The sequence below is a fragment of the Arachis ipaensis genome, chromosome B5 (genome assembly GCF_059453495.1).
Source record: "Arachis ipaensis isolate K30076 ecotype BB chromosome B5, ASM5945349v1, whole genome shotgun sequence".
NCBI classification, from domain to species: Eukaryota; Viridiplantae; Streptophyta; class Magnoliopsida; order Fabales; family Fabaceae; genus Arachis; species Arachis ipaensis.
The window spans coordinates 150,681,532-150,696,707 of record NC_142440.1 but is presented as its reverse complement, the minus strand read 5'-3'; the positions used below and the strand labels follow the sequence as shown (position 1 = coordinate 150,696,707).

The window sequence follows — 15,176 nt, the reverse complement described above, 5'->3', positions numbered from 1 at the left end:
GTGGCATGTCCAAGTCTCTTATGCCACAACTGAAAATTGGAAGAGGAAACAGAAAATAGAGCAGGTGGATAATGTGTAGTGAGTCTTGGAAATGCAACATTGTGACATTGGAGGCGATTATTGTTAGCAAAGGAGGCACGACCACCTCTGAAGAATCTTCCACCACGCCCCCTTCTACCCCCAGCACTTCTACCAGCAGAGGATGAAGAAGGGATTGCAGACTGAGTGAGATGTGCTTGAGCAAGAAACGGATCAGATTTGCGAAATTTCTCAAGCATATCATCATGAGATAGAATGGACATCTCAACCTCTTGAAGAGAATACAACTCAGGTTTAGTAGAAACGGTAGTAATTAGGTTTTGATAATCTTCATTGAGCCCTTCCAAAAAAGCATCAATGTGTTTATCAGTAGTCAAAAGAAAACCTAAAGACGCTAAAGAATCAACAATTCTCTTTATTCTTGAGACATAATCAGCAGCAGGAAGACCTTGTTTCTTTATAAGTTTCAGTTGAGTTTTCAGCTGCTTGACCCTATATCGAATCGATTTTGAGAAATAATCTTCAATTATATTCCAAATATCAAAAGCAAAAACACAACCTATCATTTTATTCTTGAAGGATTCATCCATGGAAGCAAGAAACCAGGAAATAATATTGTAATCTTCTTGCCTCCATCGTTTGTAATCGGTTCATAGAATACCAGCAGCTCGATCAGTTTTGGACACAAATTGTGAGGGCATTCTGTCAGAGTGTAGATCCTCAAGAGCTTGCCCAAAAATTGCAGCCAAAGCCTGTTGTTGCCAAGTCTTATGATTATTTTTATTGAGCTTGTCACCTATGGGATGATCAAAGGATCATGGAGTGAATGATGAATTAGAAGAGGAAGAGGTGACCGAAGAATCTGAATTAACAACACTAGTAGCCATGAATCATGTACAAGAACGAGGCTCTGATACCATGTAGAGAATTTGGAATTTGATAACAATATCACAAAAGAGAGAAAAGAGGTAATTTTCTATTTCGAAAAACAAATCATGACGTACTCCCTTGTATTTCCCTGTATTCAATATATATAGCTACAATATAACATCAAGCATATAGAAGGATCTAGACTAATTAATAAATCTTGAGCTAAACATCAAATAACTGCTCAAACGACTAACTAAGTGTTATCCTTCTCATCTGGCACTAGGTGGCTGCGATGGTGGCCAGTGCCTCGGCTTCAATCCATTTTGTGCAATAGTCGATGGCGACTATAAGGTATCGAATTTACCCAGAAGCCATGGGGAAGGGTCCTTCAAGGTCGGTTCCCCGAGTTTCGAATGGCCGATTTATCGTTATTACGCGACGCTGATCTGGTGTGGGGCCACTTGGTGGAGGTCGGTGCGGGCTTGACATTTTAGGCAGCTTCTGACTAGTTGAGGAAATTTCTAATGATGGTGGGTCAGAAGTATCCCGCTCAGATAATCTTTTGAGCTAGGGTCATCCCCAATGTGATGGCCATAACATCCTTCGTTAATTTCACGAAGTATGTAGTACGTGCCGCCGGGATCCATACACTTGTGGAGGGGCTGTCATAGACCTCATTTGTATAGTTTCCCTGCTATGGTGGTGTATTTGGGGCTTCTCGCTTTACACACTTTGCTTCCTTCAGGTCCTCGGGTAAGCTTCCATCGGTGAGGTATCGGAGGACCGGGAAGATCTAGGATTGTTGGTTTGACATGGAGAGGTGTGTCGTGGTCGTGGCCGTGACCGATAGTGTTTTGAAGACTTCCTAGATGAGTGATCAGTTCGCTGGGACCGTCTTGGTACTTGTGAGTTTTGAAAGCAAGTCGGCCCTTGCGTTTCATTCTTTGGGAATATGATGTATGGTCACTTCGTCGAACTCGGAGGTTAGCTCCTTGACTTAGACAAGTATTGGATTAACAGGGGGTCTCGTGTTTGGTATTCCCTATTTATTTGGGAGCTAACTATCTGGGAGTCGCTGCATACTTCTTTGCTTTTTGCGCCGACCTCTTTGGCAAGTGCTAGCCCAGCTAAAAGGGCTTCGTATTCGGCCTGATGATTTGAGATCAGGAACTCATATCGAATAGATTATTTGATCGCAACCCCGCAATCATTTTCCAGTATTATTCCTGCTCCCCCTAAGTTGGTGTTTAACGAGCTGTCAACGTGGAGCTTTCATATTTTAGTGGGTTTGCTCCAAATGGTCATTTCGGCTATGAAGTATGCCATAGCCTAGGCCTTTATCGCATTCTTGGGTTCGAACCAGATTTTGTACTATAATAGCTCTACTGACCAGGCGAGCATCCGCCCTGCGAGGTCTGGTTTCTGCAACACTTGTCTCACCGTCTAATCCTTCCGGACCATGATGGGGTGGCATTAGAAGTATTTTTGAAGGCGTCGAGATATCGTGAGTAGTGCGAATGCAAGTTTCTCAAGTTTGGAGTATCATATCTCAGAATTTTGGAAGACCTTACTTATAAAGTATACGAGGCTTTGTGTCCTTTGCTTGTCTTGTAGGATGAGCGCTGCAGCTAGCGCGTCGTTCGTTATAGCTAGGTAGAGGTAAAGCGTTTCTCTCATTCATGGTTTTGAGTGTATGGGGGCTCTTCGCATTCGGGTTCCCACTTGAAGCTTATGCCCTTTTTCATGAGTCTGAATGATGGGATGGCTTTTTGAGCCGAGGCTCTGAGAAAGTGAGAGAGGACGACAAGTCATCCCGTTAGTCTTTGGACGTCTTTGAGGTTTGCTGGGCTGCTCATCTCGAGGATAACCTTACACTTGTATGAGTTTGCCTTAACGAGGATAACCTTACATTTCCTAAGTGTACCCAGTATGAGTTTTAGGTCGTCAACGAGTTCCTCGCCAGCTTGTGTTTTGGATAGCATATCGTTGATGTAGACCTCCAGTTTAGTTCTTGAGAGGTCTTTAAAAATCTTAGTGATGAGCCGTTGGTAGGTGGTCCCGACGTTTTTCAATCCAAAGGACATAACTATATAGCAGTACGTACCCTCGGTGGTCGTGAAAGCTGTTTTCTCCTCGCCAGGTCAGTGCATTAGTATCTAATTGTACCTGAAGTATGTGTCCTTGAAGCTGAGGTATTGGTGTCCCGATGCAGCATCTACTAGTCCGTCGATATTCGGAAGGGGGAAGGCGTCTTTTGGACAGGCTTTGTTCAAGTACCTGTAGCTGGTACTTGTCGTTTGCTTTTTTTACTAGAATGACGTTGGCCAGCCAGGTCGTATAAGGGAGTTCTCGGATGACGCCTACTTCGAGTAGGCTCTTGACTTGCTTTCTGACCTCGGATGCTTGGTCTGCAGAAATCTTTCTTCTTCTTTGTGCTACTAACATGGCCTTGGGGTCTACGGCCAGCCGATGGGACATTAATTCTGGGTCTATTCGTGACATGTTGGCCGGGTGAAGGCGAATAGGTCTCTGTTTTGCCTTAGGAGCTCCACGAGTTCACCTTTTAGGCTGAAGGGTAAGTTTTTATTGATGAATGTGAATTCCTCATTAGTCTCTCCTATTTGTAATTTGTTCATGTCTCCCTCTAGTTCCGGTCTTGGCTGATCGTCTTGTCGTACGTCGAGGTCGGCTAGGAAGATCACTGCCGCATCTCGGGATCATTTTCGGAGAGCTAGACTGGTGTTGTCGCATTCTATCGCAACTTCTCGGTCACCGTGTATGGTGCCGATGATGCCATTGTCGACTTGGAGCTTAATGATAAGGAATTTGATGAATATGACAGTGGACAGGTCATTAATCGTCATTCATCCTAGGATGATGTTGTAGACAGTAGAATCTTTGAGGGCCATGAATTCGGAGAGTATGGTTTTCCTCTAGCTTTCAGTTCCAATGGTTACTGGTAACACTATGGAATCATCTGATTTGAGGAAGTTGTTCTCGAGTCCGATCACTCCGTTGCGATGGCTTTCCAAATTTTTGTTTCGGAGACTAGCTTATCGAAGGCTCCTCTGAAGAGGATGTTGGAGTCAGCTCCAGTGTCTACCAATATTCTTTTCATCAGTCCAGTCCCAACCCTTGCTGAGATGACAAAGGGGGCGTCTTCCGCCAAGATGTCTACCAATATTCTACCGCTAGGACTCTGAGATCCTTTTTCAATGATGATTTTGACCTTTTTTGGAACATCTTTTCCCGTGATTACGTTTACTATTATGGTGGGTTCGGCCTCCAAACTTTCTTGAGGTGCCTGTCGTATCATCCTGGGATTGCATCCTTCACGTTCTGACAATCTTTCTCTTTCAGTTTTTCTGGGTTCTCGGATGATTTTGGCAAACTTGAGGAGTTTGCCGTCTCGGATGACTTATTTGAGAGCCTCCTTCAGATCGAAGCAATCTTGGATCTTATGTCCATATCCTCAGTGGTAATCATAGTATAGACTCTTGTTGCTGCCTGTCTATTCCTTCAGTTATCGTGCCTTCGGGAGGATGCCTCGCTTCGCTATCTGGTGATAGATCTTTGTGATTGGGGCTGGTAGGGGTGTGTAGTTTGTGAATTTTCCCACCCTAGGTGGCCAGTTGGTAGGGGCGGGTTTGAAGTGCTCTTTTGGGGTTTCTCTGGCTGGGGGTTGCTTCGTAGTGCCATGTTGCTGTGGTGCCATTTATTGGCGGCCACGTCCTAGCTTACCTCTTCGTCGTTTATGTATTCCCTTGCCACGTTTTGGATTTTATGTATTGTCCACACTGGTTTGGTTGTTAGGTGCTTCCGAAAGTCTTCATTCATGAGTCCGTTGGTCAGGTAGAGGCTAACCACGAAATCTGTAAGCCCGTCTATAAGAATCAGATTTTTGGTAAACATACTTTTCTGGTTTTTTTTTAAATAAATTATCTTTCAAAATCCCAAACCACGTCCCATTAAGAAATAGTAAGGCAGGTCCAAGGAATACAAAAATGAAAATTAAATATAAAAAGAGATTTATGAGGTCAAACTTAGCTTTATGAGGGTAATTAATCCTTCTAAGTCAAATTTGACTAATGAATATTAAATACTATCCTACCATTGGTTTAGTTACCACACTAGAAACTTTTGAGCGGCATAAACACTTTTAGTGACGATTTTGCGCGCGTCGAGAAAAACTCTAGTAATCGAAAACCTTAAAACTAGTGGTAAAAGTAATTTCTATCTAAGTAAATGTGTCTCTAGATTTATATTATCCATTCCTTCATGATTTACTTCTTTAAGAATAAATATCAGCCATTAATTATTTTACCGTCCGGTAAAAGTTATCTGAACCGAATTTCTGCCTAGTATTCTACAAACGACTCCGAGAGGCTCCGAATCCTCTTGCTTGCTACCCAAGTAACTCGGCCCCCTCTCTCAGCCTTTGGGCCAATATTATCTTAGCCTCTCACTCCTCTCTGCTGTGTTTTTAACCACGAGTAATTAACCGCAGTTAACTGTGGATAAACACATCATTATGACGCTGAGTCGCTGACTGTGTTTCTTCGAAATCACACCCTTCTCTCTTATTATCAGCCCATTCTTCTCTAATTTTTCTAGCCCTCTTTTATCACATTTAATTAGGTTAGACTTCAGATTTTATTTAAGACAATTACCAACAAAAAATTCAATAACATTTTACCATAAAGAGAGAGATAAAAATCGTGAGTGAGAGAGGAGAAATAGAGAAACTTCTGCACTTATTACCTGCGCTTTCAGCCCCCTATCTCACTTTTCATACACTATTCTTCAAGGACTCAAACCATACAGGCACAAACTCTTGCCCGTTTTTGCTAATCCTTGCATTCATACCGAAATATTGGCTAGAGAACTCCTCTTGAAGCACCCATGGAGCACGCGTAAGGAGTTAGGGAGTTTCGAGCTCAAAGTGGTTGAATTTTCACGTTTTGCGACACTTTAGGCCAATAAAATGAAACTCACCACCACCAGTTGTGTTTCTAACTTTGTGTGCATGTTTTCCAGTGTGAGAAAGGTTTAATAATTAAATTACATAAAATGTAAGGGTTAGGCTTAGTTAGAGTATGTTTATGCTTGTTTTCGGTGCTTATAGGAGTCACTTTGTGGCGAATTTGTGTTTGTTTTGATATTCTAAAAATTTCATGAGTTACCACTATTTTTGGATTGCTAAATATGTGTAATATATTGTTATATTACCTCTGGATTTTGTGTGATAACAGCCGAAAACATGAAAGCACTTGGAGTTTAAGTTTCAAGTTTTAAACGTTAAAAAAGTGAAGAAAAATATAAAAACTGCATCTCTAAAATTTCCAGTCACTAAGAACAAGGAAATTATGACGAAAAAGAGTTAAAATTTAATTAGAAAAATAGTTTTGATCCTATGAAACAAGTAGGTAAAAATAAAATGGGTATTATAGTCATTTTCGGATAAAAAGGAGATTAAAAACATAATAGAAACAAGATATGAATAAAATTATGAATTTAATAGGTTTAGAGGTTAAATAATAATTATATAAATTATTTGGGTCAAAACTTATATTTAAAATAAAGTTTTAGGCCTAAATGAAAATTTTAGTAAAAGTTAGAGGTAAAACAGTAAAAAACGGTCATTAGAGCAAGTAAATAAATTAATAAATCGTAAATTGGCTTTTAGGTCCTTAGTGGTAAAAATTGGCATTTAATAAAAATATTAGGAGTAATTTTGGTCATAGAAAATTATTAGGATTAATCTGATGAAATTTTGACACTAAAAAGGTTAAACGGTAAAACTATAGCACTTGGAGTAAAAATAAAATTTTTAGGCATAAGGCACAAATTAAAATTGATTAATTAACTCAACGAAGGAGAAAATGTCTATTAGGAAAAATATGAAGATACAATAGTAAAATAATAACATTAATGGTGAAAGCGTCATTAAAAACCTAATGAAAACGGTAAAAAGAGAAGTTAAATAAAAGGGACAAAATGGTAAAATATGACAAGGCTGAGATATTTTAAGAAAGAACTAGGCACAAGTTTTTATAAAAGAAGGGAGGAGAAGTCCCTTAGAAATAAATTTTGTTGAGATGTGCCACGAAAGAAGAAACTGTAAACTCCAAGGTGCTAAGAGATACCTGCCAAAGCGGGATTCCATCTCGCCTGGCCAGAGACTAGATGAACGTGGGGATGCCTGCCATATGGACTATTACTCACTGAGATCACCTTGTATTTTTGGGCCATACTTTATTAGTGTCGTGACTGTATTTCGGGCACCGGTGCACGACCGACCCAATGAAGTAGCCATATTCGGACTTGAGCTGGATAACGTCGGGTTGCGGGTAGCCAACCGACGCATGAGCTCATGACCTGTGTAGGACCAGACATGTATCATACTTGGTTGCTGCATTTCTTTCCTTGTGTCTGCTTACTTGTATATATGACTGTTATACTGATTTATATACTTGTGATTGCATTTGTTTATATGATTGATTACTGTTGTAACCTTATAAACTATTAGACTTAGGCTGCGGACCCCCTTAGATTTTTTCGTATAGTACCCTACTAGAAACCTTAGGTTCTCACCCCTTTTTTACTATGTCCACAGATGGGGACCGACATGATCTTCTTTGAGTACCCGGCATACGGCAACTACGTGGGCCCCACGACGAGAAGCGCGGTATTTTAGGGTTGTCCGTGTACACGCACCTACTATCTTTTCAACCATCCTTTCTCTCACTCTCTGCTCAGCCAAGAGTTTAACCCTGACATGCCCTATGATTCACTGCTATCTGAGCTTCACCCTGACAGAGGCCAGTATTCTTTTTTGCCTTACCCTCTGAACATGTGGCAGATCCAATACCAGAGTCCCCTATCGTTGGCGTACCCAACTATCCACCATGGTTCAACCCTGAAGAGGATCAAGTGGTTCCCGATATACCTATGCCCGATGCTCCACCACATCCCAAAAGTTTTGGTTCCGCACCTTCAACAGAATATAGCTCAGAGGTGTGGATCGATCAGATGATGGCAGATCTATTCTCTAGTTCTTTTGAGACTGGGGATGAGGACTCCACAGAGGATGGGAGCAGCAGCAACATCACGGGCATGTCAGAGTGATTCCCTTGCTTCAGCATATTGTGTCAGCAGTTTTTAGATATCCAGTATCAGTAGTAGAAGTAATAGTAATGGTAGTAGTCTTACTAGTAGTGGTCCTTGCCCTCGCTCTTGATAGTCTTTTTAGAGAGCTAGCTCTTTTGTATTTATTTAATAAGTAGATCGGGTCCCAGATTAGGGTGGCTTTTGTGAGTCGAGGCCTGTAGGCATTAAAATGAAGTATGTACATATTATAATAAGTAATTAAGTATGAACTTGGGTCTTGTAATGAATTAAGCCTGTGGGCGTTTCATGTATAATATGATTATGCTTTGCTATACTTCTGTTTCTTGTATTAACTGCTTAACTTACAATTATTCCAATATGCGCGACTAGATACACAATTCTCAACTAGTGCTATAGGCTCATATGTATACACTTAATATATGGTCTAGAGTCTTTAAAGTCAGCTAAATAGTAGCGCCTGATTGCTAGCCTTGGTCATGACGGGCTAGAAGTTGGGACGTTACACCGTCGACCGTTAGATACTTGTCGCGGAACCTGTCGAGGTACTTTCTCGTGGGTTCGTCTTGTCGTTAGGTGACTCCCAGCAGACTGATAAGGTGTTTTGTCTTTGCGATTCTAGCAGTAAACTGTGCCATGAATTTTCTGGAGATGTCGTCAAAACTGACAATTGATCCATTTGGGATAGCGTTGAACCGCTTGATTGCCGGGCCTGCTAGGGTCACCGGAAAGGCTCTACACCAAATCGCAGCGGCTCCTTCCAGGTTCATCCTGGCCTTGAAGGCCATTAGGTGTTCCTGGGGATCTTTGGTGCCGTCATACTTCATGTCGGTGGGTTTGTCAAAACCTTTTGATAATTTGGCCCTTAGGATTCTTTCGGTGAATGGAGTGGCTCCCATTATCACATATTCGGTCCTTGTCCGTTTGGGATCTCGTTGGTGGCTTCTATCGTCGTCATCTCATCGGCGCTCCGGCTCTCGAGAAGCGTTGCGGTCTCGGCACTTGCTGTGATGCCAATCGGGTGTCCTTTCATTTTTATCTCTCGTCATGATCGGGTTCTGCAGGTCGCATGGCTTGCATGTTTCGGTCGATATCGCTCTTTGGGAGTGACCTGACTTTTCAGGGTCTGTATCCTTTTTTAGAGTTCGTGAATTATCTGGATTGCTTTTTCTCCTAGGCCGTCGGCTACTTTGGGCTTCCCGAGTTGGCGGTCGTCGTCTCGCGTGTGCTGTTGGTCAGGAGTTGGCAGGCGATGACCTGTGTCAGTAACCTTTTCGTGGGTTAGGTTCATGGTGATGGCTCGAGGATCGCTCCTCGAATTCTTCCCTCGGCGCCAATGTACAAGAAGTCACTTATACGGGTTGTGAGAGGGCTTGAGAATCGGCCAGTCTTGATGGCGACGGGTTGGACTCTTGGAACGGCGGGGGTGGTACCTATAAAGACATTCCGACGCCCAAATCAAAATGAATCTGAGAGGTATAAGTGTGGATTAGAATTGTTTTACGTACCTGAAGAAAACTCTAACTCTTCTTTATATAGCTTGAGGTAGGTATCTTATCTTATCTTATTCAACTAAGATAAGAGAAGAATTTAAATTTAAATGTTAAGTTAGGATATTAGTAATTATTGATTTACTTTAGACCATAAAAATGACCCAATCCAAGATAACCAAGTTTGGTGACTGTTCCGAGGAAGGACCGAATATCGGTCCAGAACAATAACAAATATTTTTTTCTCTTTACAATAACAACGAAAATCATATTTGCTAATTAAAATGATTCTCTGTTTTTTTTCGTTGTCAAAACTAAATATTTTTGGACAAATGGTGGTTTAATAATAATAAATAAATAAATTGAAAGAAATGGTATTAGTATGGCACAAGTAACAAAAACCTCAGTGAATAGCGATCTCAATCTTGCTACACACAACGCAAAGCCACTATCGTTTTTCTTTCATTTCGCTCGTTGCTGCGAACCTCCACAAACTTAGCGGCGGCGACTGCAACCCTCAAATCCCTAACAAACCCTCTCTCACTCTCACGCTCACTCTCACTTTCAGTCTCAGTCTCATTCATTCTCCTTCGCACCACGGTAATGCCCTCTCTCACTCTCTCCTTCTCTCCTTCATTCATTACTATGCATCTTCTAATTTTATTTTTGTTTTTTCTGCTTCATCCGTCTTTTAGATCTTCCATGAATCTCTTTTCTCTGATCTGTTGTAATTCCTCTCACTAACTCCAATCATACATTCACCGATTCTCCAATTTGGTTTTCGTCTTTTTAATTATTTGTGTAATATGGATGGTTTGAAATTTAGGGTTTTGACTTAGCACCCAGTATGACATTTAGGGTTTTTGAGTCTCTCTATGTGCATTTCTGGATAGATCTGTGTTGTTTTCATTCAAATTATTGAGATTCTCATGTCATTGGATAGCTACCTTTTATTCATTTTTTTGGGTATAATTATGAAGTATCCTGATAGAAGAAATAAAAATGGCTATATACTCTTGAATCAATTTTATATGCATTTCGACGATGGGAACCTTGGGTTCTAGTTTGTCATGCTTCGTTAATGTTTTCAGTGAATTTCCTGAAATATTACATAGAAAAAAGAAGTTTTAGAAATGGTAGTTATGTGGATTTTGGAATATATGTTAGCATCTGGATTTTTATTTTTTTTTTTATAAAGAATTTGGATTCCTGATTTTCTTCTTGAATTGCAGAATTTGAGCTCTTGATGGCATCGAAGTTGCATCAGCTGCAGTCGAAGGCATGCCAAGCCTCAAAATTCATCACCAACCATGGAACTGCTTACTACAAGCAGTTGTTGGAGCAGAACAAGCAATACATTCAGGAGCCACCCACGGTGGAGAAATGTGACCTTCTGGCAAAACAATTGTTCTACACCCGCCTTGCTAGGTTATATTTTCTCCAATCTTGTTCTAATTTTCCCCGAAAGAAAAAAGTGTTCCCATGTGTGGATTTGCTGTATTCTTTAATTAAGTTTGATCATGTCAGTACCTTTGTTTTCAAATAGTATTGTAGTAGATGTTCCTTGCAAGAATCTGATGTTGCAGCTAAAACCAGCTCCTTCCATTTAAATAATGTCAAGTTTTCAAATAATGTTATCAAATAAGAGCTCCTTCCTTTCAAATGTCTTGACCGCTTTGGGCAAATGCATGACTGCTATTGTTCGTTCTTTCAATTGGCTTTTTGAGGGTATGGACTGTATTTGCATTTAGAGGTTACCTCAGAATTAGCTCTTAAAATCTGACATGGAATTCATGAATGCTATGATGGACAGTTTTATGATTCACCAAATTCTGCTATATTATGGGTTGACTGTATGACTTGCATATGAATATACTCTTTATGTTCTTGTGAGGCCTCATAAGCACCAGTATTTTATCCTATACTTCATTTTGACCCATCACATGTTTATTAACATATGTCAATGCTGTTTGATCTCTTGAAGTCCTTTAAATTTGACATGCATTTCAAAATTGTTGTGTTGTTGCTCCCATCTTCAGCGCATTTGCTGATTGAGATGCAGACATGTTCTCCCTACTCAATCTGGTCACTTATCAAGTGGACCTTCATTCTTAATGTTGTGGCAATATGCTTAACCCTTCCATTCTTTTACAGCATTCCTCGCCGTAACGAGTCATTCTGGAAGGAGCTTGATTACGTCAAGAATTTGTGGAAGAACAGGCAAGAGTTGAAGGTGGAGGACGCAGGTATTGCCGCTTTGTTTGGCCTGGAATGTTTTGCATGGTTTTGTTCTGGCGAGATTGTCGGAAGGGGATTTACCATCACCGGTTACTATCCCTGAAGATAAACTGCTCGGGTAGTGTATGTTTTTAGCTTGAGGTTTTATACTCCTAAGCCAGCTGCACTGGTCATTTACACATTGTGTGGATTATGGAGCATTCTAGACCATAATTTTTGTTATTGTGGATTTTTGTTTCTTTCTTTGAGAAAAAGCTGAGAAGCTAGCGGTTTAACTTTGATAAGCCACAATTAATAACCCTCTTGTATTTGAAGCGGGATGGACCATGCATTGCTCCTCTTATCATGTTGGAAGCTAGTGACAATCGAGAATGAATGATGATACCTTTGCAATAATCCTTTGTTTAAATTACTTAATGATTGAGGCAACTCATTTAGCTTTGCATGAAAAGAAGTTGAAAAATGTTTAGTTAGAATTTTGTGCATGCTTGTGAACTTCAATAAATGCTTAAGAACCCCACGCAAAATACAAGACAGATGGTTGAAATTTATTTTCTAAACCTTTTACAGGAAAAAATGGGTCTAATTATCTTTGGGGACAATCAAAAAATAGTGTTGGTTTATTACATATATACTGTTTCGTGTGTATTATTAGTTCTACAGCCGCATTGTATAGAACGCAAAAAAATTCTGAAGAAAATTTGTAAAGCGGTAAAATAAGAGATTAATTAATGTCAAATTTGCTATTAACGTGTGATTTTTATTACGGGTGATTAGATTTTCATTTTATCATATTTTTTTACTTAAGGAAGTTTGTTCCAAAAGTTGTGAACTCTGTTATTTGCTCGTGTATGCAAGAGATCCTCTTGAATTTGATAGTATGTGTCAATAAATTAGCAGGGTTATTGAAGATGTATTATTTCCATCACTTTGATATAACCCTAAATATTTTCATGGTCGTAAACTTATATCAAAACTAAGGTTTGGTTTGGTAAAGCCTTTACGTTTCAAAAGTAGTTTATAAAAGTTAACTTTTAAAAGATAGATTTTTAAAAGTTGTAACATTTATATTTGGTAAATTAAATTAAAAATAGCTTTGAATAAACACAAGCAATAACAATTACATTTCATAAAATAGTTTTTAAATTTTAAAAATACTAAAATAGACATAAATGCAAACATTAAATTTAAAAATTAGTTAACATATAAAGTTATATTGGACTTTTAAATTTTGAAAAGTATAAGTCAACTTTAAAAAGCTCTATCTTATGTACTTTTAAAAGTACGCTGATCTTTTAAAAACCGCAAGTATAAGTACATAATCTTTTTTACCAAATATAAAATAAAAAATTTGAACTTTAAAAAAGTACAAGCACTTCTTTAAAAAATTTTACCAAACAAATTTTATCAAACAAAGTCTAAATATAGAGAAAGCTGCATCGCAAATAGCAATTGGTAATTTCGGTAAGGGCTGTTTTGGTAATTTCGGGTATGCCCTCCCTGACATAACCTGCGTTATTTAAAACCAATGAAAAACAGAGAGCCTGCAACGACATTGGCTTACGGGACGTCTCGTTGTTTTACGTTTTCGTTATTTCGGTTTACTCGACGCAATATGTCACGCGCCACCGCCGTCGTCGTTGTCCTCCTCCTCGCTGTCCTTGTTGATCTCTCCGAGGTAACTAACTATTCTGTTTCTATCAAATCTGTAATGTCTAATCCCTAATCGCGTTTCGTGATGAATTTGATGCGGAGAACAGGTAGAGGCCAATGCGTGCAGCAAGAAATGCATTGCAGAACAATGCAACGGTAAAGATAAGATTAGATTTAAATTGAAGCTGGATTTGTTTCATGCATAGATTTGATTGATGAAATTGTTTTCACATTTCAGTGCTGTCAATCAAATACGGAAAGTATTGCGGGGTGGGGTACTTTGGCTGCCCTGGTGAGCAACCCTGTGATGATATTGACGCTTGTTGCATGGCCCATGACAATTGCGTTGACAAAGAAGGTAACCTTTTCATATTCTTCCTATTATCGAATTTCACGTACCAATTTACAATTCATCTGCGTATTGAAGTTGACATATTTCACATGTAGCGTACCATGTTTTCACATGGATGGAATCTAATGGAACCAATTAGGAATGGACTATGTTACCATTCATATTAAGCAAACGTGTATGAATATCATTAATTCCTTGTGTGGTTGGGTAAAGGGCTAAAGCCACATTAATCAATGTTACAGACTTATAGATTGAACAATGCATGGATCCGTTCTATCTTGTGCTGAAATTTTAGTTTTTATTCAGAAGAACTAAAGACAATGATCAAATACTAACCATTTTCTCGTTATATGACTTATTCCTCCCAAAAGTTCAAGTGTTTAGATAGAGAGATATGTGGTATTGTGTTCATTATGGATATGGAAACTGTTTCTGCTGCATGCCATAGCCCATAACTATCAGCATAGTAAACTTATTTACAGAAGATTGCTTCTGCATCATTAACAATGTAACTAACTAAGCATGGTGTTCTTGTTTTAATACAGGAATGCTTTCTGTGGATTGTCACCACAAGTTGAAGAAGTGCCTAATCGACGTTCAGAAATCTGGGAAGGAAGGATTCTCAAAGGAGTGTCCGGTCAGTGTAGCTGTCCCTACTATGATTAAAGGCATGGATTTTGCCATCTTGATGACCCAATTAGGGAGCAATATACATCATTAATTAACATATTCCTTCCCCGTCCAAATCCTAATGAACAAAACTAATATTGATTCTGAAACAGAAAATCTTAATGATCTGCTTCAGCCATTCTTTCTGTCCAAATATATTTACTGATATTTAATGTATATGATATCAGAACATTGAGAACAATGTTATCCAATATTTAATATTATATTTAACTATTGATGAGTACTTATTAACTTTTTGACTCACTGTAAGCTCAATGTATGCTCATAATATAATCTTAATATTATTTGTTGCTATGTTAATATACTACTTGCTATTCAAATTAAAAATGCTAGCTAGCTAGGTTACTAGGTACTTGTGTAACTTGGCATACATATAGGGCAAACTAACAACTACAGATAAACAATGCTTATCTTTTTAATTTATGTTCAATTGGATGACCTATTTACTAATCACTATTGAGAGCTTTAAGATTTAAGAATCCTAATTTATCTTCAAGTTAATTGATGTTTGATAATGTTTTTATCATTCTTATTTAGAAGAATCTAGTATAGTGAAAATATCTAATGATCTTCAACGAATCAGAATGCTTAAAGGAATTTAGAATAAATTTGGGGTGAAATTGTAAATATATTAATATAATTTTTTCTGCATAGAATACTTACAAATTTACAACATGTTCTTTTCATTTTTCATTTTTACTGATTTAAGCTTTTCC

At 38.9% G+C, this 15,176-nt stretch overlaps 2 protein-coding genes across 2 annotated transcripts; both read left to right on the top strand.

The window, feature by feature from the left end:
* Positions 1-9,912: 9,912 nt before the first annotated feature.
* LOC107644472 (uncharacterized) lies at positions 9,913-12,161 on the top strand. The gene is made up of 3 exons (XM_016348338.3): positions 9,913-10,127; positions 10,760-10,955; positions 11,682-12,161. The coding sequence occupies exons 2-3, from the start codon at positions 10,774-10,776 to the stop codon at positions 11,866-11,868; spliced, it is 369 nt and encodes a 122-aa protein (XP_016203824.1). The 5' UTR covers positions 9,913-10,127; positions 10,760-10,773; the 3' UTR covers positions 11,869-12,161.
* Positions 12,162-13,276: 1,115 nt separating this feature from the next.
* On the top strand, positions 13,277-14,703 carry LOC107642146 (putative phospholipase A2 homolog 1). The gene is made up of 4 exons (XM_016345453.3): positions 13,277-13,443; positions 13,526-13,574; positions 13,657-13,776; positions 14,316-14,703. The coding sequence occupies exons 1-4, from the start codon at positions 13,294-13,296 to the stop codon at positions 14,489-14,491; spliced, it is 495 nt and encodes a 164-aa protein (XP_016200939.2). The 5' UTR covers positions 13,277-13,293; the 3' UTR covers positions 14,492-14,703.
* The last annotated feature ends 473 nt before the right edge of the window (positions 14,704-15,176 follow it).

Bases quoted from the DNA above. Each gene is read 5' to 3' on its own strand.
- LOC107644472 (XM_016348338.3), top strand. From the start codon at position 10,774: ATGGCATCGAAGTTGCATCAGCTGCAGTCGAAGGCATGCCAAGCCTCA. The intron at 10,956-11,681 runs GTTATATTTTCT...ATTCTTTTACAG, and splicing joins TTCTACACCCGCCTTGCTAG to CATTCCTCGCCGTAACGAGT.
- LOC107642146 (XM_016345453.3), top strand. From the start codon at position 13,294: ATGAAAAACAGAGAGCCTGCAACGACATTGGCTTACGGGACGTCTCGT. The intron at 13,444-13,525 runs GTAACTAACTAT...TGCGGAGAACAG, and splicing joins TCCTTGTTGATCTCTCCGAG to GTAGAGGCCAATGCGTGCAG. The intron at 13,777-14,315 runs GTAACCTTTTCA...GTTTTAATACAG, and splicing joins CAATTGCGTTGACAAAGAAG to GAATGCTTTCTGTGGATTGT.